The following is a 26,929-nucleotide window of genomic DNA, read 5'->3' on the forward strand; positions in this document are numbered from 1 at the left end:
AAGCTCTTAGCTGAGTATGTAATGTTCGGTTACACGCGAACTTAGCCTTCCTTACTTGTTTATTTTAATGTTATAATTTTCATTTAAAACATTTTTCAAATTTCCAAAAAAAATTAGATTCATCGGGTTAAATTTTTTTCTCTCATTTGACGCAAGAATTCCTACAGAAAAAAAAAGTGTGGTCAAAAGGGAGTGGCCAAGTTCGTTATTACTTTGTTTAAAATATTTTGACATATAGTACTAATAAAAGAAAATCCATTTTATCAAGACGTAGCCAAATCTGCTACTTCCAAAACTCTTTTCGGGAATTAAAAAGTTTAGTCTTTTTGTATTATAATTACTTTGAATTTATTTATTTGTATATCGTGGTAAATATATATTCGTTGCATACTTAAGGCACATACGCCAATGTTCTTAACAAAGTATAAATTCAATATACATAGGCGGTTTATTGTAATGTTACATTTCATAAATAAATTTTAGATGCAAGTTAAGTCTATTTTAAATTATAATATTTTTTTCTTTTATTAAGTAAACAGTTTCACTAATACAAGTAACATTAGTTCTTTTTTTCAGATCTTTGTTAATAAACCCATCTTTAATCCAAAGACTAAATCACAATAATAACAAATTATTTGTTTACCTATTCCACTCTTGTTTATTATTGCTTATATTATTTTACCTATTTTTATAAATTTTTATAAATAATTTTTTTTCTTACAGTCCATTGATTTTTCATGCATTTTTTGTATCTAAATTTTGTATTATATTCATTTCAGTTTTTAATTATTTAATATTATTTTTAGTTCTATTATAATTTTTGTTTCTATTTTTATTTCTGCTTTCACAATGCTTTTTTCTTTATATTATCTTCTTTTTTTTTTGTTAATTTTAGTGCCTGCACTTGATGCAATAAACCGGACGGGTGAAATCAATATAACAAAGTGGAGTCGCATTTGACAAATACTCGTACACATTTAAGTGTTGCTTCTTGACTTTGATATTTTCATTATCTTGAAAAAATAATACATTAATGACTTTCTAAAATATGAAGTATGAAGAAGTGCAGGAAATTTACGCCTGCGGTTTGCATTTTCTTTTGTGGGAGGGTTTAGTTTCTTTTCCTGAGATGAAATGGAAAAATGTTATTCAACGGAACTAAATGGCTGCATCTTCAGTGTACCACATTGTAAGAGATAAATGACGATCTGGAACAATATCATAAAGTCGCGGATGAGTATCTGCGAGGCCTGTAATACGAAAACCCGTGATTGACGGTATACGGTCCCAAGACCCAACATTTACCTTTGTAAACCAAGCGTTGAGATAGGCTCATTGAGCAGAAAGAGGTGGCTGGTGTAAAAATATATAACGACAGAGGTTTAATAGCAACGAGACTACAGCAAATCAGGACTTATATATTTACCTAATGGCAAAAAAAAAGTTGGTTTACCAGAACTTATTTTGAAGAACTTTGGGCAACCCTGGAAACAAACATGAAACACTCCCAGTCGTATTATCAAACCCAACAGACATTGTTCTCACTTTGTCTATCTTACCACCTGCCTCTCATTTATCTAACTCTCTCTATTACTCTTAATGTTATGCTTATTCTTAATATTCCTGGTAACCTCTTTTTTAACACTTTCTCGCAAACCATTACCCTCATTCCTACTTTTACTCTTACTCTCCATCTTCCTCTTGCTCCATTTACTTTTTAAGCTTCCTTCCAACTTCCTCTACGTTTTCCTTCCATTCCTCTGTTTTCTCTTCTCTTTTATTTCTTGTCCCCGTTTCTAGTGTAGAGTTTTACCGAGTTTGGCTCTTTTCCGTACATTACATTACTAAGGTAGTGAAAAAGTACCAAAACTTCCCCTCCCTACTACTTCAAGATTCATGACCATCATAGAGCCGTCACATTTTTGTTGCTGTACTACTGACTTCACCTGTTTGGGTTTTTCGCGTCATGTGCCTTCAAGCGCTCGCGCCATAACCTCTCTTTATCCCTTAATTAACTGCTTAATTATAAGACTTCCTGCTCGTAAATAAATCTTAATTCTTAATTATTCGTGTTGGTCATTGTAATCTGATTGATTTTCAGTTAAAGCTAATACAATTTATCAAAATAGTATATAACTAAGACTTTGTTAATATTTACATTTGGACTTCTTATTAACAACTAATTTAAAATACAGCTAAAAGTACTACGCGAGAAGATGTGTATTAGGGTGATCCTTAAAAATCAAATGGTTTTTATCAGTGTCACCCCCAAACAATCAAAGATACAACAAATAAAGTTTGGTCCCTGTTGAAGATGGTTAAGGCATAAATAGCCATATCTGCCCTCTTGGCGCAATTGACGTTGGAATATAGGGTAATACTAAAAAAATGGATTCGGTAACCACAACCCGTCGCGTAAGCTGAGGAACTGTCCAGGAAAGAGATCTCTCACCGTTTTTTTTTCGGTCAGTGCACTGAAAAAGAATATACTCGAGCTCTATAAAATGGAGATAAAGTAGTTGTTATTATCACAATGCAGACGACGTTACTATCGGTCTACGAAGTCCATTTCTCTAAACGCTAAGAGAATTTTTACAGGAAGCGCTTTGTAGCTTCATGTATAAGTGGCCATAAGCGCACTTAATGTTAACCCAAATAAGATGTTGCTGATAATTTTTACTAACAAAACAAAATATCACAGTTTTGTCTTCCCACTCTAAATGGCGCTGCTCTCTCACTCTCCACGACATTAAAGAATATGGGCGTGGAGATAGACTGTAACTTCTGCTTGGAAATGAGCAGCAAACAAAAGATGAAAAAAACCTATATATATAGCTACGACTCCTTCGAAAGAATATCTAGTAGAAACGGAGGTTCAAAATCCAATCTCGTGATGTGGTGTAGTACGTCTATCATGGGACCCATATTGAAGTATATATGGGGCGATAGTATGTTAGTATGTCTTAAACAAACAAAGCAATTTTAAAATGATGAATATATTACAGTAGTAAACTTAAGTTTCAGTTACTTATGGAGATTCGCGTACGTGAAACTGCTCCTTGTTCGACACAGAGGACAGAGTAACCGCTTAATATATTAAGGAAAGAACTATTTCCAATCCAAAGGGTATCAGAAGGTTCTTCGACCAATCCAAAAGATTCCAACATTGTGTCGAGTGTCGTAATAGCAGGCAACAATAAATGGTTGCATGCAAGCTCGATAAAAAAAGTGCCCCGGGTACTACTTGAGCCATGGTGTTTATAAGCAAAGGAAACCAACCAGTTAATCAGAGGCGACCAAAACTCACAGACTCAAAGTGGCAAGGGTAAACAAATTGTTGTCGAGGCAGGTGGTCTTGTACCAACAATTGGAGTTTTAACAACTGTCCTATACGTCTACCCCGTACCTGGCCATAGTATTACCATTTGAAATGGTGAAGCTGAAAAACGACTTTTTTTTATTTTGAAGGACCACCCTAATATGTATGCTAAATGGTTCATTCAATTTGGAATTGTCTAAGTGTGTGGATTTTTTACTACTACAACTACGAATTATCGATCACTTACACTAATAATTACAATTACTTTATAAACAAATTTATCTTGGGTACGGAAAAGTCTTTTGTTGTACATTTATATATATGTATGTATGTATTTAATATGTGCATGTGTATTAATATCGACAGCAATTCCTTTCACGCCTCACAGCTCTGTAGAATACTCCTGCGCATTTACATTGAACTTACGCCAGCAAATATGGTCGGTGCTGCCATTGCTCGCATTTTGCGTTGGTAATTTCGGTTTTCCTCCCACTCCAGCCTTACCACCCAAACTCGCAACAGAGTGACGATTATGCTCGACAACGCTGGTGCTGGAGGAGCGTTTGACATGTGGACCATTACCATTTAGACGAGACATAGGATTACGTGCGCCACCATTTGCAGTAATCGTATTCGTGCTGCCATATGTTATTGATTCATTTGATGGCGTGATTTCGATACGTGTCGCATGACGTCCATCATCTGATAATCTTCTTATATAAACAATCTCGCGATGTTTTTCCACATGCATGGAGGGTGGACGCATAGCATGCACTTGACTTGGCGGCGGTGGTGGAGAAGGTAGCTGATCATCTTCTTGGAAGTCTTGTTGTTGCTTAAGTTGGTCTCTATGTTGTTGATGATGATGATGTTGCTGTTGCTGGTGATGTTTTTGTGTGGCAGTGCGCTGTTGCGGTTGGGCGCGTGAACGATTTGAATAACGCAAAGGCTTACCATCTGTGGTATGGAAAGGCATGAATTGCTGTGCTACACCTGGAAATTTATCAACGCTAATATCTTCCTCGATTGCTGAATCACCAAACATAGAGCCACTGTAATTTGGCGAGCTATTACCCGTTGTTGATTGCTTCCAATTTTGTTGTTGCTGCGGTACTGCATGACCATTTCCATATTTACTTGCATTCGAATACTGTCCCTTCTTGATTGAGTGCGTGTAATCGCGTGTACCACGCCTGCGTAATGTAAAATCACGTCTTCCAGTATCTTGACATACCGAACGCCATTGCTTCCAGGCATGACGCGCTAGCGGATCTGTTGGTCCCCACTCTTTTGCTGGCTTTGAAGCTTCACAAATCATACCAAAGAAATTATATTCAACTTGACGAAATATTTGCACGCAAGCAATAATGAAGATGACCAACAAGACGACTATAATCGGCGCCCAACGTGGGACATATGTCGCAATCAAATCATATTGATCATCATCAGAACACCACCATACCAACAGCGCTGTTAAAATGGCCGGACAAAGGCACCACAACAACATCCACGCCTTAAAAATTGGACGTCCAATTGAAAATTCCAAATCTGTGTAGATATTCTTAACACCATAAATCCAGCAGTTTGCAATTAATTCAAAAACAAGCGCTGTAATTAACATTGTACCAACTATGCGTGTATCCAATATGCGCGCTATAATGAACTTAGGCGCCGCCAATGATATGATCGCCATCACTAACGCCACCAAGCTAATGACATAATTCGGATGACGCGGCACAAGGCGTGTCACTGTGTAAATGGATACTGTTAATGTGATAATGGCAGATATGACCATCAGCGTATAGATTAGAATGGGTATGGTGCGTGCGATCAGCTCATTGCTTGGACGATCATACAAAACGCGATCATAGACTGCAGTAAGCGGTTTCAATTCGTCAATCATATTACCACTATTTGCTGAGAGATCAAATTGTACCATGAACAGCGTGACGGCAATGGCATTCACCAACAAATTGAAGCATAAATAAACGATGGAGGTGCGCACAGTATCACCTTTGTATAAGAATTTGCCAGTAAGCGCCGGCAGTGCGCCAAAACCACAATTGGTAGCGAAGAGTACTTGCATGAGCGCATTGAACCAAATGTTTGACTCCATTAGCAGCGTTGAATCGAAAGGCCATAGATCCGGAAAATAAGAACGCTGAAATGAGTTGTACACTTCCCAACCGGTAAGACAGCATAGCAGCAGGAAACCGAATATGCCGAAGAAAAATAGGCTGCGGCGCAGGAAACGTCCATTGTGAGTGCTGTAGAAGAAAGAAAAAAGGTAAATTTTTTGCGTTTTATTGGATTTTCTTCTAATTTTTTCTTTTCTTCTTAGAGTATATCCTTAATATTTAAGCTAAATCAGGGATTACAAATGAACAAGCTGAAAACCCCTATTAAAAATCAGGACCTATGTTATCAAGTGACGCCGTCCTCGTTTCCGTAAGCACTATGAAATATGGCAGCTGAGAACACGGACGTGCGAAGCAAAAAAGTACAAGCAGGTCCTGAGTGATATCCACAAACAGGCGTCGGACCTCTTGCCAGGAATTGCCCGACGAATCCAGAAGAAAAATACCCAGAACTCGCAGAAGAGGAACGCACTCCCCCGACTTACAAAATGTATGTCCTGCTTGGAATGTGTCCCTACAAGACATCAACCATCTCTTCAATCGTAATATGGAATGAACGCCTCTAACACTCCTCTCACCATGGTCCGCCTCAGTTGAAACTGTAAGTTTCCTTCGACTCCCGTTAGAGGATATTGATGACAATTTGTGTTCGGTCGCGCCTGTTGCTGTTACAACAACAACAACAACATGAACAACTGACTTTACACTAGAAACGCCTGTGCACATCCTAAACGAACGCTTTTTTGGCCGATCACCTTCACTGCAGATACTGATATGACACTTTCGCAAATATTCTGTTTACGTTACCATATTAAAGGCTGACTAAGCCCTAGCCGAGTAACTTATCATATAGTATAACGTACATAAATTATGTAATCAAAACATATTTCCAAACACGTTTTCGAAAAAACTAGAAAATTCGAGAAAATTTTACGAAGGTTTCGAACTTTAGCTTTATTGAGTAAAATCTACAAAAAAAAACACCCTTAGTTAGAAAAATTGTTAAAGATCAATGCTAAATTTGGAAGACCTATGACTCGTATTTTGTTAGACTAAAATTAATTGGGCTACAAAACTGCTTACTGAAAAAAAATCAGAGAATAAAAATTTCGAAATTTTCTCAAAATTTACTCGAATTTTCAAATTTTTTTCGAAAACGTTTTTAAGATTTGTCTGCATAGTTTTAGTTACAAAATTCATAAAAATTGTCTCTTCAATTAACAAAAATAAAACAAGAAAAAGTTTGCTGAACATTTTCAGTGCTATTTTTTTGTACGCTGCTGTATAATCTCAAAAAGAGTTATGCACTATATACCGTTTTGATAGTTTTTATTATTTTTTTTTTTTTATGGCTATTCTTATAATTAAAAGTTCTACTTTCGGTTGTCTATTTCAAACATGAATTATTTGGCGGATATTAAACATGTTTTTAATTTAAATGCGCAAAATAATAGCAGTAATTTTAATTACTAATAAAAATTGAGCATCAAAAAATACAAATCGCCATTCATCTATGTATATGTGCATGTTGTTATAAGGAAGTAAAGTTTGGTAACATCTTAGTAATTATTATAATTTATACATAAACAAAATGCTTAAACGATTTATCTTCAAACACGCAGTGGTTATGAGTTTATACACTGAAAGAAATGGTGCTAGTAAAATCAACAAATCGGTTCTGTTGTTCTTGACTTAACGGAGATTAGGTGAAATTGATCGAATTATGGTTAATTCGACCGAGTTCTTTGTCAAGCGAACAAATTAGTCATTTAAACAGAAGAGAAATTGTCGCTCTTAAGTTAACAAAATTCTGTAAAATTGACAGATTCCTAATCAACCTAACTGATTTTTTTGTTAACACAACTGATCTCACTGGTCATTTCATGAGCAAATTTCAAGGAGAATTTTACGCTCACTACGCTCTCTACTTTGTACTTATGTATGCTGTGTACTATATGTATGCACATATTTACGTATGTATATGGTGGCCGCCGTGTTGTGATGGTATCGTGCTCCGCCTACCACACCGAAGACCCTGAGTTCACACCCGGGCAAAGCAACATGAAAATTTTTGAAATAAGGTTTTTCAATTAGAAGAAAATTTTCCTAATCGGGGTCGCCCCTCGGCACTCGGAAAAGATCTCATTGAAAATTCGTCTGCCTTGCAAATGCCGCAACATAGGTACTTTGACTACTAAAACGGTCAATTACGAATCAACGATTTGTGCGCAGTTGATTCAACATCTTGTTGCGGTGGATAAAAATTGACAGAAATTTCGGTTGAATTGACCCATATTTCGGTTGATTTTACCAGTCTTTTTCTTTCAGTGTACATCACTCACTAAACACACAACACTTTTGTTGACATATGAATATATCATTGAAGACAACTCGCCTTAAGTATTATATAAACAATAATTAATCTAAATTACTTAATTAACCTTTCAAAAAATACTAACCACAACATCACCACAATCCAAATTCCGATCAAACCAACAGCCAAAATACCAAAATACATTGGATTCTCCCAAAATGGCATTAAAAATGTGCGCTGCAAACATTCCTGACCGCTATTACCGATAACCGTATAGCCATTCTAAAAAGTATTTGAGAAAAAATATAAGTTAATTGCAACTTAAAACAAAACAAGTAAATACGTGTATGAAATATTGACCTTAAATGAGCGCATATAACTGTAATATGGAGTCAAATGGGTTTGCTGCGAAATAATAAATCAATCTGAGCTGCAGCGAGCAAATAATTTGTTCGCACAATTTGTTACGGTCATAAGCGCACAGCATGCGAAACAGTGCTGCCAGAACTTTTTCAGAAAAAAGGCTAGATTGACAAAAATAAAAAGCTAAAAAAGCCTAAAAAAAATGTAAGGCTAAGAAAAAAAGCTAAAAGTTTAAGGCGACTTTCTATGCGTTTTATTAACTTCTTTCATAAAAGACATAACAGAGTAACAAATTTAAATTAATTTTTACTCCAATTTCATAAAAAATAAAAAAGAAATAGTTAGAAGATGGTATCTGTGTTTTAAAAGGGATACATGGTAAATAAAACTCCACTATAATCTATAAGTTTCGCAATTAAATAGTTGTTAATAGTTTGCAAAATAAAACCGCCGATAAAAGTATTTTCAGTAAGGAAATCTACGCAATCAATTTTATATGTGCAATAAAACTTATAATAAGGTTATACTATCGTACACCAATCCTTACTCAACCTCGTTATTATAACATCTTGTATAAGCCTGATTTTAGGTCGGCTATGTATAAACGGCCACCATGGTGTGATGGTAGCGTGCTCCGCCTACCACACCGTATTCCCTGGGTTTAAACCACGGGCAAAGCAAGATCAAGATTTTAGAAATAAGATTTTTCAATTAGAAGAAAATTGTTCTAAGCGGGGTCGCCCCTCTGCAGTGTTTGACAAGCGCCCCGGGTGTATTTCTGCCATGAAAAGCTCTCAGTGAAAACTCGTCTGCCTTGCAGATGCCATAAAACATGTAGGTCCCGTCCGGCCAATTTGTAGGGAAAATCAAGAGGAGCACTACGCAAATTGGAAGAGAAGCTCGGCCTTAGATCTCTTCGGAGGTTATCGCGCCTTACATTTATTTTATTTTTTATGTATAAGCCTTATATAAAAGGTTCTAATACAGCATGTAGTTGCTTTTAATAAGGCCTTATGTAAGCAAGCCTAATTTTTGTTGGTCCATAGTGGACTTAGAAACACAGTTAAATGTTTTTGAAATCAAAAATTCAAATTGGTCCGGAAGCGGTTTCGAAACAGTCATAGAATCGAGCGGCAAACACACGGAACGAAAATGATATTAGATAGATTTTGCCTTAATAAAGTTAGGTTAGGTTGTGGCTGCTGCCCGCGTCGAAACGGCATACTTAGGCCTTATATGCCCATTGTGAAACCACACGGATTTGTTCCTACTCTTCTAATCAAACCACTTCGTTGAGTTTGTGAAGCTAACTAAGCGTCGTGTGTTGACCTCAGCTATATCAGTCAGATCTAGGAGAAACATCTTGCCAATAAAACATTGCCTTCTTTTATCAAGCGCTGGACATTCGCAGAGTAGATGTCTAACAGTTTTAGGCTCTTCTTCGTGGCATGCAGTCCAATACAAACGTGACCAGTGAGAAGTCCTATAACTAAGGAAAGATCCCTCTTACGGTGGGTCAAAAGCTCTCTCGATCTCTTCTCATTCCATTCCGCCCATGTGATTTTTGTCGTGTGGATTCCACCTGGCTCCGACTTCCATCAGCAGAGCCTCCTTTATCTTGAGCTTGCAAGTGGAGAGCGGCATGCCCAACCTAATAAAGTTACTACGCTAACATTATCATTCACTGTTCTTAAAATTTAATCTACAAAAAAAATGTTTATCTAGATTTTCTAAAATTTTGAAAAAGATAAAAAGATCTAAAAAAAATCTCTAAAAAAGCCTAAAGCTAAATCGCAACTTTTCGAGCTGAACGAAAAAAAAAAGCTAAAATGGCAACACTGATGCGAAATTGCAATACAACAATAATAACAATATCTTACCAGCGCCAATTTAACATTGCCCACACACTCCCGAAATGGCAGTGTATTGAAGATGAACATCCCAATGTAGGCCACAGCCAACACCGCTTGCATTGATACCCAAATCGTTGACAGCCACGATGCAAAACGACTTATAATGCAGGCGCCTATATATGGAGTAGAGAAACAAAAACGAGACAATTGATTATACATATTATGGAAGTATATTAAGTGCATTATAAAATATTTATACTTAAAAGCATAAATAAACAGATATACGTTTTATAAATATCAATTTAGTATTAATTGAACCATTAAAATATTAAAAGGTTATAAGCGTTGAATTTCGGTTAAAAATACAAACGAAAATTCAATTTAAAGTCAACATATACGATGTTCAAACAATAAAGAGTCTCATATTTTCCATTTTCAGTTAAAATATTAATATGCATATTTCTTTAGTCACAAGTGGTAACAGCCTAAGTTTAAAATCACGCAATCACAAAAGTTGTGTAAAACGCTGCAAAACTCGAATATACATGTCAAATACACACAAATATCTATCTTACTTACTTACTAGGCGCTTATCCGTTTAACCGATTATGGCCATCTAACAAGGCGAGCCAGTCGCTTTTTATCTATCTTAACTGGCGCCAACTGGTAACACTAAGAGAGATTAAATTGTTTTGCACCTAGCGCTTCCAATCGAGTGGCGACCACCCCTTTCCTCTGCTTCCGTTGGCGACTTCCGACAAGGTACTTTCTTAGCCGGAGCATAATCCTTCATTCGCATTTAACAAGGCTTAGCCAGCGTAACCGCTGTGTTTTAATTCGCTGGCCTATGTTAAAGTCTGCCGAGGACTCATACAGATCATCATTAAATATTATTCAATGCTCGCCGTCGTGAATGCGTAGAGGTCCGTTAATCTTTCGATGAACTATGCTCTCGAACACTCCGAGAGCCGCCTCATTAGATGTGTTCATGCTTCCGCGATATATATATCAGTACGGGTACGATAAGTGACTGGTGAAGCATGATTTTCGTTTGCCGAGAGAGTAGACATAAAATGTTTTCTGCGGGTATCTTGTAAACCCCAATCCGCAGATACTGACGATGAGTATACGTACATACTGGGGGCAGATTTTTCCTCTTACTCTACCACTTAAGCATTAAAATAACATACGGTATTCCAGCAAAAATTGCGAATGCGCACAGACAAATACATGCCAAAGCTCAAGAGATCACATCGTTTCATACCCAACCTGAGATAGGCCGCGGACTCTGAAAGTTGCGAAGCCGCACAGGGATTGGATTAGCTATGGTGAAATAAACAGTGAAATGTCTGATAATACGTTCTTAGTTCAACACGAAGATGAAATTGCTACAGTATAACCAAACGAAATGCAAAATAAGCAGTCAGAAAGTTCAACTACGCCAAGATAAGCACAAAAAAGTACCTACTCAGTAACGGAAGAAACAATTGAACGTCCCTACAAAGCACATACTGCTAGAAGTTGGCCTAGAATGGTTCTCTGAGAATATAGTCTTAATGAAGGTAGATAGAAGGCAACTAAACAAGTATCACTGCCAAGCAGGTGGGTAGTGAGCACCATAGTATCAATACAAACGCAAATTGAAGCTGCCGATGAATATCCACCTGCATATCAACCTACCCGCTCTACTGAACTGCCCCGACCAGTGCACAAACAAGCCTCGGAAGATTAATCGCCTCTTACTTACTTACTTATTTGGCGCTTACCCGTTTAAGCAGTTATAGCAGTCCAACAAGGCGCAAAAGTGGTTTTTCGCTCTGTCAGCTGGCGCCAATTAGTCACACCAAAGACAATTCAAATAATTTTTCACCTCGTCCTTCCAATGGAGTGGAGGACGTCCTCTTCCTCTGCTTCCATAGACGGGTTCCAATAAAAATACTTCCTTAGTCAGAGCGGCATCCTCAATTTGCATTATATGGCCTAGCCAGCGTAACGTTTTAATTCGCTGGACTATGTTGATATCTGCGTAAAGAGCCCATATATCTCATCATTAAATCTTCTTCGGTTCTCGCTGTCGCCAACGCGTAGAGGTCCGTCAATCTTTCGAAGAACTTTTCTCTACAACACTACCAGAGCCGCTTCATCTGATGTTGTCATGGTCCCTGCTTCTGCACCATATGGCAGGACGTGTACGCTAAGTGACTTGTAGAGCGAGAGAGACTTTACCTTTCAATTGCCTACCAGATGCAAAGTAGCATTTATTGGCAAGAGTGATTCTTCGCTGGATTTGAGAGTTGATGTTGCTGTTTGTGTTAAGGCTGGTTCCCAAATAAACTAGGTCGAAGTTATAGCTGTCAACAGTAGCTTGGCTGCCAAGGCGCAAATTTGCTGACTCTTTCATGTCGTTTTATACTCATTCACCATCAAACCTGTCTATTCGCTTCTTTTTCTAGTTTGGAGGGAATGCAGTCTGTAGAAAATCATCTCTAACAACACAACAATTGGCAATACTTCAACCCAATTACGCGGCGATTTCATTTATCACCTCTAAGGTCAAGACAAATTAAGATTCGGGTAGCAAAAGGTGCTGTGTAATAGCTAAAGATATAAGATATTAAATTTTTAGATTACCAACACTTTAGCTCAATGGCGCCAGTAGCGCCATTAGCACTAAATTTGGTACTGAACTCATGTCTTTCATGCTCCGAGTGGCGCTTCTACCAAAATTCAAACAAATTGTCAAATGGCCTTGCTGAGAAGAAAGCGTAAATAAATAAATGAATACAAGGCGCAATAACCTCCGAAGAGATTTTAGACTGAGCTTCTCTTCTCTTCCAATAAGCGTCCTGCTTCTTTCATTTTTCCAACAAATTGGCGGGACCTACATATTTTACGCCGACTCCGAACCCGCAAGGAGATGAATTTTCATTGAGAAGCTTTTCGTTTCACAAATACACTCGGATTGTTTGCCAAATCACTGCCGAGGGATGAATCCCCTTGGAAAAATGTTTGTCTAATTGGAAAAATTTGTTTAAAAATTTTTGATGGTGCTTATCCTGGGAATTGAACCCAGTATTTTCGGTGTGGTAGGTGAAGCACTCTACCAACACACACCGGCAGCCGATAGAAGAAAGCTTATTTTGCGTGAGTTTGGGGTAAAAAAAAGTAAAAAGTTTCCGTCCAGTCCAGCCAAAATCGGCATTTCTCCATAAATTTTTTATTTATAGCCCTATTCCAAGGCTTGACATGCGACTTGAAATCCAATAGCACTTATAAAAACTTACAATGCTGTTTTCAGAACTTTTTTAGGACGAAAGTTTGTATCATTTGAAATTCACCTCAGGATAAGCTTTCGTCTTACTATGTAGTCTCTGACGAAAAATTCCCTTTGTCTCAACTGCACGAATAAATTGCGTTGATATCGGTAGAAATGGCGTGGGGTTTATGGTATCAGCGTAAGACAAGGTACCCATAACCAGCCGTACGACATTCAACACTTATCATTAAAAAAAAACAAGAAATTCAATTTTTATTTATTTTTTTTTTTCAAAAAAAGGGCGATCACCAGTCTGCATTCCGGCAGTTTACCGAGTTTTTTATTTTATATTTTTCTGGAATTTTTTCTGAGCTTTTCTTTTTTTTTTTTTGTTTGTGTGTGTTATTTTTTTGGTTCAGTAGTTTTAGTTTTCATTTTGCCATTTTTAGTTGGCATTTTTTTCATTTTCATTTTGCTAGAATTTTATGTCAAATATCTATTGATTTTAATTTTTGCATATCCATACCCGCCGCCGCTTTCGACTTTTGCGCTCATTGCCACATTTCACCACAACTTTTGTGCAACACACAACTCCATAAGCACCCCCCACAAATCCAGTATCGTTTCATTTTAACCTAGAACTGACTAAGCAGAGTGTGTTTGGGTATTGTTGTTGTTGCTCTTGAGGTTGCTCAGTTGCTTTTGCTATTCGTATTGCAACATGGCTGCTGCTTAACCGCCTAGAACGACGGCGTATTTGGACTTTCGTTTATACACAAACAGGACACTCGGATGCGAATTTGTTGTTTTTTATTTACTAGAGAGAGTTATGCTTTTTTTCCCGGTAGTAGTTTTGGCTCACTTTGTTGATTGATTTTCGTGACTTTTATTGCATCTGCTTAAATCTGATTTTGTTGTTCGGTATTTGTTTTTTTAGTTTTTCGCAAATTAATCTTAGTTCCTTTTCAATTAATAGTTTTTTTGTAGTTGTTAAACCTGATCTTGTTCTTTTGTGTGAGAGATTTTGCCTTAAATTCAGATTTAATTTTGCGGCTTCGTTTTGCTTTTGCGTGTGCGTGTGTATGTCATTTTGAACTGTAAATCATTTTCCATTTTAATAATCGTTTGCCAGTTTATCATTTTCGGTAATCCATTTATTCAGTTTGCAGTTAAGTGGCACAATTTTGTAACGGGTTGTGTCCAACCGTTGCATACTGCGGAACACCAGACCGCCCCGCATGCAGTTAACTTGGAAGTCCTATTTATTCTGCATTTTACCGAAAAAGCATCTGCGAATTGCATCGTCTGCAATAGCAATAAAATTTTCCGTTAGTTATACACAAAAATTCCTTTGCTTCCAACGAAACTGAAATTGGGTGGCAATGGGTGGTGCCATGAGTGGGATTCATGTATATGTGTTATGGTCCTTGCATGCTGTACATGTTGTATCCTTGCCTGCAATTTCCCTCTTTGCTATCGGCACCTGTTGCATGCGCACTGCATTGTCTATGTTGTTGGTGTAACAGGTGTGTGTTCGCTGTGCTTTGTTATATGAATGCTAGTTGTCGAGCGTAATTGCTAGTTTACTTGTAGCTATTCAAAGGGCATACGATGTTCCTACGAGTGCATATATGTGCATATGAACATATTCGTTTGTTATTTCATATCGTATATGCAGTAAATAAGTAAGTAAGCATAATCAGACATGTAAAATTAGTATCAGACTATTAAAGCATAACTTTATTGAAGGAGTTCCTTCGTTTATTTTAAACTTTTTTTGAATTAAAATACTTTTTAAGTCGAAAACTTATAAAAAAAAGGCCTAAACATATTTAATTTAGCTTAATTCATTTAATCAAATTTCAACTATAAGAAACGGAACTACTCTCCAACTAGTATCCTAATATCACACCACTTCCAAAAATGTGCTAAGCAAACTTTGATGACAAACCATATTTTTGGGTATGAGAATGTGGCGACTAGAGGCGCCGGAAGTATGCGCTTAACCAACCCAAAGAAACACTACAAATTACTAATCTAAATCATTGCCTACATTTAGGCTGAAGTCGAAAAGCGTGTGAGCAACGCTCCAAAAAACTTTGTGTTTTACCAAACTCAAAAATTGTAATAACTAAAATTTAATAAATATGAATGAATGGATTGACTGTAGGGAAGCGCTTCAGTGCGGTTATAATAAAATCAAATCAAGAAACATATCGTTTGATGTGGATTTCTAATGAATTTTAATTCTTTTGGGCAAGGCGAACAGGTCTTGAAGTTTTTATACCTTTCATGAAAATGAAATGGTATATTAATTTCGTCACGAAACCCCAAATTGTAAGTCCTTAATGGAAAATAGATAGACCCACCATTAAGTATACCGAAAAAATCAGGATGAAGAGCTGAGTTGATTTAGCCATTTCCGTCTGTCCGTCTGTCTGTTGTATGCAAACTAGTCCCTCGATTTTTGAGATATCTTGATAAAATTTGGTGAGCGGGTGTATTTGGGTGTCCGATTAGACATTTCTCGGAACCGGCCGGATCGGACCACTATAGCATATATTCTCCATACAACCGATTTTTCAGAAAAAGAGGATTTTTGTCATATCTTACTCAATTTAACAGTATGAAAGCTTCAAACTTCACCATATAATTTCGTATATTGCACATATTGTTGCCTGAAAAAATTGATGAGATCGGTCGTATATATAGTATATATCCCCCACAACCGATTGTTCAGATAAGAAACTTTTCGTAATTACTGCCCCATTTTAAGAGCTAGAGGCTTCAAATTTCAACGATGGCTTACGAGTATAGCATATATTGTTGTCTGAAAAATCATAGAGATCATTGTATATATAGAGTATATCTCATACAACCGATTGTTCAGATAAGAAACTTTGCGCAATTTCTTCCCCATTTTAACAGATAGAAGCTTCAAATTTCACCAAATGCTTACGCATATAGCATATATTGTTGTCTGAAAAAATCATTGAGATCGGTGGTATATATAGTATATATCTCATACAACCGATTGTTCAGATAAGACACTTTGCGCAATTTCTGATCCATTTTAACAGCTAGAAGCTTGAAATTTCACCAAATGCTTACGTATATAGCATATATTGTTTTCTGAAAAAATCATAGAGATCGGTGGTATATATATTATATACCACATATAAACTGTCATTTTTGCTCTTTTTTACGGCTAAAAGCTTCAAAATTCATCAAATTTCATCAAGTAGTTAAGTTTACGTCATATATTTTTGAAATTCGTATTCGTAGTCATAGTTTTTACACGCAGACCACAAAAAACCTGAAACTTTGCATCCTCACACAAAGTACCTACCTATTTTTATACTCAGTTGAGCAGAGCTCACAGAGTATATTAAGTTCGATTGGATAACGGTTGGTTGTACATATATAAAGGAATCGAGATAGATATAGACTTCCATATATCAAAATAATCAGGATCGAAAAAAAATTTGATTGAGCCATGTCCGTCCGTCCGTCCGTCCGTCCGTTAACACGATAACTTGAGTAAATTTTGAGGTATCTTGATGAAATTTGGTATGTAGGTTCCTGAGCACTCATCTCAGATCGCTATTTAAAATGAACGATATCGAACTATAACCACGCCCACTTTTTCGATATCGAAAATTTCGAAAAACCGAAAAAGTGCGATAATTCATTACAAAAGACCGATAAAGCGACGAAACTTGGTAGATGAGTTGAACTTATGACGCAGAATAGAAAATTAGTAAAATTTTGGACAATGGGCGTGGCACCGCCCACTTTTAAAAGAAGGTAATTTAAAATTTTGCAAGGTGTAATTTGGCAGTCGTTGACGATATCATGATGAAATTTGTCAGGAACGTTACTACTATTACTATATGTACGCTTAATAAAAATTAGCAAAATCGGGGAAGGACCACGCCCACTTTTAAAAAAAATTTTTTTTTAAAGTAAAATTTTTACAAAAAATTTAATATCTTTACAGTATATAAGTAAATTCTGTCAACATTCAACTCCAGTATTGATATGGTGCAACAAAATACAAAAATAAAAGAAAATTTCAAAATGGGCGTGGCTCCGCCCTTTTTCATTTAATTTGTCTAGGATACTTTTAACGCCATAAGTCGAACAAAAATTAACCAATCCTTTTGAAATTTGGTAGGGGAGTAGATTTTACGACGTTAACTGTTTTCTGTGAAAATGGGCGAAATCGGTTGATGCCACGCCCAGTTTTTATACACAGTCGTCCGTCCGTCCGTCCGTCTGTCCGTTAACACGATAACTTGAGTAAATTTTGAGGTATCTTCATGAAATTTGGCATATATGTTCCTGGGCACTCATCTCAGATCGCTATTTAAAATGAACGATATCGGACAATAACCACGCCCAATTTTTCGATATCGAAAATTTCGAAAAATCAAAAAAGTGCGATAATTCATTACCAAATACGCATTAAGCGATGAAACTTGGTAGATGAGTTGAGCTTATGACGCAGAATAGAAAACTAGTAAAATTTTGGCCATTGGGCGTGGCACCGCCCACTTTTAAATGAAGGTAATTTAGAAGTTTTGCAAGCTGTAATTTGGCAGTCGTTAAAGATATCATGATGAAATTTGACAGGAACATTACCCTTATTACTTTATGTCTGCTTAATAAAAATTAGCAAAATCGGAGAACGACCACGCCCACTTTTTAAAAAAAAATTTTTTTAAATTCAAATTTTAAAAGAAGAGTTAATATCTTTACAGCATATAAGTAAATTATGCCAACATTCAACTCCAGTAATGATGTGGTGCAAGAAATTACAAAAATAAAAGAAAATTTCAAAATGGGCGTGGCTCCGCCCTTTTTCATTTAATTTGTCTAGGATGCTTTTAATGCCATAAGTCGAACAAAAATTAACCAATCCTTGTGAAATTTGGTAGAGGCTTGGCTCCTAGGACGGTAACTGTTTTCTGTGAAAAAGGGCGAAATCGGTTGAAGCCACGCCTAGTTTTTATACACAGTCCACCGTCTGTCCTTCCGCTCGGCCGTTAACACTATAACTTGAGCAAAAATCGATATATCTTTACTAAACTTAGCACACGTACTTATCTGAACTCACTTTATCTCGATATAAAAAATGGCCGAAATCCGACCATAACCACGCCTACTTTATCGATATCGAAAATTACGAAAAATAAAAAAATGCCATAATTCTATACCAAATACGAAAAAAGGGATGAAACATTGTAACTGGATTGGTTTATTGACGCAAAATATAACTTTGGAAAAAACTTTGTAAAATGGGTGTGACACCTACCATATTAAGTAGAAGAAAATGAAAAAGTTCTACAAGGCGAAATCAACAGCCCTTGGAATCTTGGCAGGAATACTGTTAGTGGTATTCCATATATAAATAAATTAGCAGTACCCGACAGATGATTTTCTGGATCATCTGGTCCACATTTTGGTCGATATCCCGAGAACGCCTTCACATATACATCTAAGGGCCACTCGCTTTTAAAACCCTCATTAATACCTTTAATTTGATATCCATATCGTACAAACACATTCTAGAGTCACCCATGGCCCACCCTAATGGCGATATCTCGAAAAGGCGTCCACCTATAGACCTAATGCCCACTCCCTATTAAAATGCTCAGTAACACCTTTCATTTGATACCCATATCGTACAAACATTCTAGAGTCACCCCTGGCCCACCCTAATAGCGATATCTCGAAAAGGCGTCCACCTATAGACCTAATGCCCACTCCCAATTAAAATGCTCAGTAACACCTTTCGTTTGATACCCATATCGTACAAACATTCTAGAGTCACCCCTGGCCCACCCTAATGGCGGTATCTCGAAAAGGCGTCCACCTATAAACCTATTGTCCACTCCCTCTTAAAATGCTCAGTAACACCTTTCGTTTGATACCCATATCGTACAAACATTCTAGAGTCACCCCTGGCCCACCCTAATGGCGATATCTCGAAAAGGCGTCCACCTATAGACCTAATGTCCACTCCCTCTTAAAATGCTCAGTAACACCTTTCGTTTCATAGCCATATCGTACAAACATTCTAGAGTCACCCCTGGCCCACCTTAATGGCGATATCTCGAAAAGGCGTCCACCTATAGACCTAATGCCCACTCTCTCTTGAAATGCTCAGTAACACCTTTCGTTTGATACCCATATCGAACAAACATTCTAGAGTCACCCTTGGTCCACCTTTATGCCGATATCTCGAAAAGGCGACCACCTATTGAACTAAGGATTACTCCCTTTTAAAATACTCATTACCACCTTTCATTTGATACCCATATCGTACAAACACATTCTAGAGTCACCTCTGGCCCACCCTAATGGCGATATCTCGAAAAGGCGTCCACCTATAGACCTAATGCCCACTCCCTCTTAAAATGCTCAGTAACACCTTTCGTTTGATACCCATATCGTACAAACATTCTAGAGTCACCCCTGGCCCACCCTAATGGCGATTTCTCGAAAAGGCGTCCACCTATAGACCTAATGCCCACTCCCTCTTAAAATGCTCAGTAACACCTTTCGTTTGATACCCATATCGTACAAACACATTCTAGAGTCACCCCTGCCCACCCTAATGACGATATCTCGAAAAGGCGTCCACCTATAGACCTCATGCCCACTCCCTCTTAAAATGCTCAGTAACACCTTTCGTTTGATATGGCGATATCTCGAAACGGCGTCGACCTATGGAACTAAGGATCACTCCTTTTCAAAATACTCATTAACAGCTTTCATTCGATACCCATATCGTACAAACATATTCTAGAGTCACCCCTGGACCACCTTTATGGCGATTTCTCGAAAAGGCGTTCACCTATAGAACTAAAGCCCATTCCCTTTTAAAATACTCATTACCACCTTTCATTTGATACCCATATCGTACAAACACATTCTAGAGTCACCCCTAGTCCACCTTAATGGCGATATCTCGAAAAGGCGTCCACCGATAGACCTAAGGCCGACTCCCTCTTAAAATGCTCAGTAACACCTTTCATTTGATACCCATATCGTACAAAAAATTCTAGAGTCAGCCCTGGTCCACCTTTATGGCGATATCCCTAAATGGCGTCTATCAATAGAACTATGGCCTACTCTCTCTTAAAATACTCTTTAATACCTTCCATTTGATACACATGTCATACAACCACATTCCAGGGTTACCCTAGGTCCATTTTCCTACATGGTGATTTCCCTTATTTTGTCTCCATAGCTCTCAACTGAGTATGTAATGTTCGGTTGCACCCGAACTTAGCCTTCCTTACTTGTTTATTTTATATTTATCTTAAAAATCGTTTAGGTATGTAGATCTGTTCACTATATATTTCTTATCTTATACATCCGATTATTCGGAGATTACGAACGGGATAAGATTATTGTTCAGCCCCATTAATGAAAGGTATGAAGTCCTCGGCACAGCCGAAGACAGTCCCGTTCTTACTTGTTTTTATTTAAATTCGTGGTATCCAAGACAAACGCTTTATTGTTAACAAATGTAAGTCAATATTTTAATTTTTCGTGAACTTATGATACTCAAAAGCAGCCCGCTGATTCGCTGTCTTCGAATTCCATTTTTACAATGAAGTTGTACATATAAGAAAATAAAACTTCTTTTGTCATTTCCCAAAAGCTTTAATATTAAATTACACGACGACGATGTGATGTGTTTCAATACCTTTTTCGATAGTTTTTTTCATAGATTTGGCGCATAGTGAAAATCTGGTCGATTGTAGATTTACCAGGTCTGACCCCTCAGCCATAAGTCTTTTCTGATTCTAAGAAGCCTGACTAGCACAGTTTACAGAGTCTTCCATCTAATTGTCTGTGCAAAGAACAGTAATAGCATTTTCTTTTCTGAAAATAATATCGCCCTGTTAGTTCTTCTCAGCTCTCTCTCTCTTGAAACTTAAGAGTGCTATATGAGGGTAGCATTTTTTCTAGAAAAGAAAGCGATTCAAATTGACAATCATGTCCCCCTCCGACAATATTATCTACAGAAGCTGATGCGTGCGCCTTACCAACTCCTTTCCGGCATATTTGAATAGCTCAGCAGGCAATCCATCAGCGCCGGCTATCTTATTATAGCTATACTGACTTCGTCATAGTAGGATAGAGGAACATTAATTTTATTTCGATCGATTGCGGGCTCAGGCTCACCATCTTTCCTGGGCTGCACATATGTAGCTGTTCCCTCCATAATCTAAGTTTTCTCCGGGCATCGGTTATACCGACCTTGTTCTCGTTCCTACAGGGGTTTTCCCCGATACTCAAACCTTTCGTCTGTCCAAATTTTTCCATAAAATTTGCAAGGGTTATTCGAAGTGGCAATAGGATCAAGCTCTCGCACTCATGCGCTTCATCCTCCACTTTTTTCTTCCTGTTGCCCTTTAGTCAGCGTCTTTTCTTTCTGTTGCAATGCGGCAATTTTCATAGCACCATTCTTTTTATGTCACCGGTAAACCATTTTTTTCCTCATTGCTTATCCAAGGCTATGTTAGGTTCTTGTACTGTGCGCACATCTTAACCACTGACGGCATACCGTCCATCTATAACAACATGATAGATCTGATTGAACGTATTTTGTTACGAGGACAGCCATGTAGCTTCGTGAAAAGCTCCTTTGCCCACCCTGGCCTTTAAAGTCGTACTCATAGAGGCAGCACTCGTATGTGCTTCCCAAGCACTCGTATAATGCGTATTTCACCAAATCGCCCTTCTCTTCCGTGGGTGCTTGGGCGAAGATGATTGATATGTTAAAGAATTTCGCCCTTGAGCGGATAGCGATAGGACGTTCGCCGACTTGGGTAAACGACAGTTTCCGACACATAACTTCATTGCATTCGCAGTGTACTGGCATTGTCGTAGTCCTCGCGTTTTTCTTCAATAGCGAATACTTTGATTTTAAACCAGCTTGCTGATACTGAGAGTCGCATAGATGTGGACTTGGCCGCCATTATTGTAAACACTCCCACGCTAATTTTTTTGGTCTACTTGGCATTCCTACGCCATCTTCATCGGTCCTTTGTATCCGTCCAGGAAAATAAACGTATATCTTTCTAAACATTCTCAGTAGCAGGGTGAAGGATGCTGACCATCGAGCCGATGTAATATATTTTTGTTTTGGTATGACAGCCTTAATTCACTCGTCTCCATCTGTATACTCACTATGTACTCTGTGCATAGTTTCCGTGAAAAAAGAGAACAATTGGCATGTATCGCACATTTGCACAGTCATGCAGAATCATTAATTTTTCCATGCCGCAATTTTTACGTAAAACCAAACTTCCGCAGAGGGCGAAAAGCACTGCAATATTTTAATATACAAGAATTATTTGGACAGCACTTGTTGTTTTTGTTGTTGGAGCGATAAAGACACTCCCCGAAAGCTTTGGGGAGTGTTATCGATGTTGATAGCTATTTGCCCGATAAATATCCGGTACGTTGCGGTAACAAGCACCATTAAGGTACAAGCCCGACCATCTCGGCAACGATTTAATATGACTACATTAAACCTTGTAGGGTATCTAGCCCCCATACCCTAGCTCCATGAAGAACTTTGCTTCATCAGAGCATCGGTTGCTAAAGAAATAGGATTCGCCATGTGTAGGTGAGGTTGACAATTGGGTTTAGAGAAGTTATAAACTGTGCTAGCTACTTGTGTGAGTTAAGCGCGGATTGCCTTACTTGCTTTAAATGTATGAAGACATTTATTTGAAGCAATTTTTTTATACCTTTCATGAAAATGAAATGGTATATTAAGTTCGTCACGAAACCCAAAATTGTAAGTCCTTAAAGGAAAATAGATAGACCCACCATTAAGTATACCGAAATAATCAGGTTGAAGAGCTGAGTTGATTTAGCCATGTCCGTCTGTCCGTCTGTCTGTTTGTATGCAAACTAGTCCCTCAATTTTTGAGATATCTTGATAAAATTTGGTGAGCGGGTGTATTTGGGTGTCCTATTAGACATTTGTCGGAATCGGACCACTATAGCATATATCCTCCATACAACCGATTTTTCAGAAAAAGAGGATTTTTGTAATATCTTACTCAATTTAACAGATTGAGGCTTCAAACTTCACCATATACTTTCGTATATTGCACATATTGTTGCCTGAAAAAATTGATGAGATCGGTCGTATATATAGTATATATCCCCACAACCGATTGTTCAGATAAGAAACTTTTCGTAATTACTGCCCTATTTTAAGAGCTAGATGCTTCAAATTTCACCAACTGCTTACGCATATAGCATATATTGTTGTTTGAAAAAATTATAGAGATCGGTGGTATATATATTATATACTTCATATAAACTGTAATTTTTGCCCCTTTTTTACGGATAGAAGCTTCAAAATTCATCAAATTTCATCAAATAGTTACGTTTACTTCATATATTTTTGAAATACGTTATTCGTAGTCATAGTTTTTACACGCAGACCAAAAAACCCTGAAACTTTGCATCCTCACACAAAGTACACACCTGTTTTTTATTTTATATTTATCTTAAAAATCGTTTAGGTATGTAGATCTGTTCACTATATATTTCTTATCTTATACATCCGATTATTCGGAGATTACGAAGGGGATAAGATTATTGTTCAGCCCCATTCATGAAAGGTATGAAATCGTCGGCACAGCCGAAGACAGTCCCGTTCTTACTTGTTTTAATTTAGAATTTATTTAATAATTTGGGAAAAATTTAAACAACGTGACATCAGGACGGACAAGGCGCAAGCTGTTTCGATTATACCTTTTGAGAGAGTTGCGCTTTACAACCCCTTGAATTATTTGAATATGATAGACGCCTCCTACGACAGCCATACCTGCCACAGGTATATTCTAAGCCCTCTTATCTACTAGTCAAATAAATCGATAAAATACATAACGGTAATTATACTTTTTTATAGCATCTACTACAATAACGGATGCTACTTTCATTTCCATATCTTTTTATAATTTAGCAGTTTTAACAGTTAACTGAGATTACCTTTATATCTAGACCAAGAACACAAAAAGGGGACTTAACATAACGGATTTCGGTATTTTTAATCCATTAAATGTGTGTCTTATAAATGTATGCATGCATGTGTTGAGCTTTCCCGCCTAATGTAAATTTAATATTCTTTAATAGTTAATAATTCCCCTTTTTATTACCAATATTTATAGTCAGTGGAACCTTAATTATCTTGTTTTCCTTTTGTTTATGTTTTTCGTTTTGTTTCTTTTTTATCACTTACCTTTAAATATGGGTGATGCTGTCCATGTGTGCGCTGCGCTTTGTCCCAAAAATTGTCCAATGGATATCTCTAATAAAATGATAGGTAAACCGACTAGAAATAAAAGTGTGATGTATGGAATTAAATACGATGAGCCGTATTTATCCAATTCTCTTGGAAAACGAACTATGTTGGCGTAGGTGACATTCAAACAAATGCACAATATGAGCCCACGGAATATCGAACATTTTGTCTATAAAGAGAAAAAGAGATAACGGAGGAAATAAATTAATTGTCTTAAGTTAATAACAAATGTTTTATTGATAAAATTCAAAATTATCATTACTTAAAGAGAGCAAATCGTTTGTAAACAGGAAATAACTATACATTGATTTGTTGCATTTTGAAATGGTATTCTTTTTTTTTCTTCCACTTGGATATCTGATAATTTCTAAATAAATAATGATGGTATTTAGTAACAAATCTCAGCAGTAGATTTTTGTTCCAGTATAGCAGAGATTGTTAACGCAATAACAAATAAGTTTAAATATGAGATATTTTAATTTATTAAATTTTGATGAGCTCGAGGCAGTTTAAAAAATTGAAACACAGAGTGTTTGTATTTCTAATTTTATTTGGTCGATATTTCGATCTCATTCTGAGATCATCTTCAGGAAACAATTTAATATGTTTTACCGACATTCAATTGTTTCCTGAAGATTATCTCAGAGTGAGATCGAAATATCGACCAAATAAAATTAGAAATACAAACACTTAAATTGTGTTTCAATTTTTTAAACTGCCTCGAGCTCATCAAAATTTAATAAATTATAATTTTTGAAGCCTAATAAAAATATTTTTAAAATATGAGATATTTTATCAATTAAAATCAAATACTGCAGGTATCCAACTGGAACCCGTTTTACAATGTAAGTATAAGCCTCAGTCTTCAGGTGAGTTCCCTATTATTGCAGCGTCCAAATAATAAATTGTATTTCAATAATATTGAAGCTTGCATCAGCCTTGCACACGCTTCTCACGCCAAGATAAAACCACGTGTGCTTATATTTTGACACGACTTCTAAAGAGTTCTTGCTTGTTTTCGATGTTCAAGTGCCTATATATGCCTACTCAATAAAACAGCTGACAACTTTTCAATCAAGTAAAACTGAGCGGACCTTGGCAAGTTTACAAATATACTTCATAACTCTTCAAGCAGATGGCCAAAAATGTCGAAAGTGACTCTTGGAAGGGCTTATACACATTCAAAGGTATGGATGCAAATCTACCCCTCCCCGGCGTATCTTATCAATTATCACTACTTCAAATGGTATATCAAATCCAGAAGTTTTCAAACATATCATCCTTACATTTTTTACCCTAAAAACCCTATAGAGATCTCCGACTGTCCACAAATATGACAGATCATACCTCTACACGAGTTCTTCAAAACTATCCATGAAGAAAACTGTGCCAAAGCTGATGTGTCCTCATTACGAATTTCTCTACGCATTTTGCTGTTTAAAAATTAAACTTTTAACAAAATCCACACGCAAGTCGTCTTTGAGTAGGTTATCAAATCGGGCTGAATCCATCATTTGTGAAATAGGTGAAACAACTTTCAATCTTTCGAGTGCATCTATAATACGATACGCGTCCAAAGGCATCCGTCAGGTAGCTGCCATATGAGTAGGAAGGAACGGAGAACACCTTACTTCTAACACTCTTAGGAACCACCATTACATTATGAAGATGAGATAACTTTACAAGCAGCATGTAATAACTTCAAACTGAGTTGTAGTCACGCCGCAGTGAGCCTCCTGAGGGACTAGCTGCTAAAAACGTGAATCTTGTCGAGACTGAATGAATCCAGAGACCATCCTGAGGGCACTTATATGAAATAGGGTACGTCTTAAAGGCTATAACTTTCCTCGATGCATCTTAAGCAGTTATTTGTTCATGGACGAGTTTGAAGCAGCAGGTTATGTTCCGCCTGAAAATTCATGAAAAATTAACTCTTAACTATCCATTAGAAATTGACCTTTGTATAACTAGTATCTGTTTCGCGATAGCAAACGCATTTGCTTCCACATACGAGTGTCGATACTGTCGATACTCACATTTGTGCACAGCTCATGCCACTCATCATTATATATCCTTCGAAACTCGCCGTTGTTATCGCAGACAGGGTCATACACCTTCCGAGGAAATTTTCTCTCAAACCCACCAAGGGCCACACCATGGTCTCTCGGCACCACCCATGATTTCGAGTCAGACATCAGGACTGCTTTGACGAAAAACTTATAGAGCGGGTTTTTTTTCGTCGATAGGACTATAATTTTGAATTACCTTCTCTAGCCCAAAGAGGCTAAGTTCTGTAGGTACATAGCATAATTTTCTCCGGTATCAAATTAATTGTTTGG

General features: G+C 37.1%; 1 protein-coding gene across 7 annotated transcripts in view; it reads right to left on the reverse strand.

Moving 5' to 3' along the window:
• Nucleotides 1–316: 316 nt before the first annotated feature.
• Nucleotides 317–26,929, reverse strand: part of blot (bloated tubules) — a 208,022-nt gene continuing 181,409 nt past the window's right edge. For all 7 annotated transcript variants that reach the window (XM_067790042.1, XM_067790039.1, XM_067790040.1 and 4 more), the window contains 4 exons: nt 24,528–24,759; nt 10,015–10,160; nt 7,917–8,053; nt 317–5,586 (listed from right to left, as the gene is read on the reverse strand). In XM_067790042.1, coding sequence (XP_067646143.1) covers nt 3,702–5,586; nt 7,917–8,053; nt 10,015–10,160; nt 24,528–24,759 — 2,400 coding nt within the window. In that variant the 3' untranslated portion in view covers nt 317–3,701. The remainder of the gene's footprint in view (nt 5,587–7,916; nt 8,054–10,014; nt 10,161–24,527; nt 24,760–26,929) is intronic.

This window comes from Eurosta solidaginis, chromosome 5 (genome assembly GCF_040869045.1).
Source record: "Eurosta solidaginis isolate ZX-2024a chromosome 5, ASM4086904v1, whole genome shotgun sequence".
NCBI lineage: Eukaryota > Metazoa > Arthropoda > Insecta > Diptera > Tephritidae > Eurosta > Eurosta solidaginis.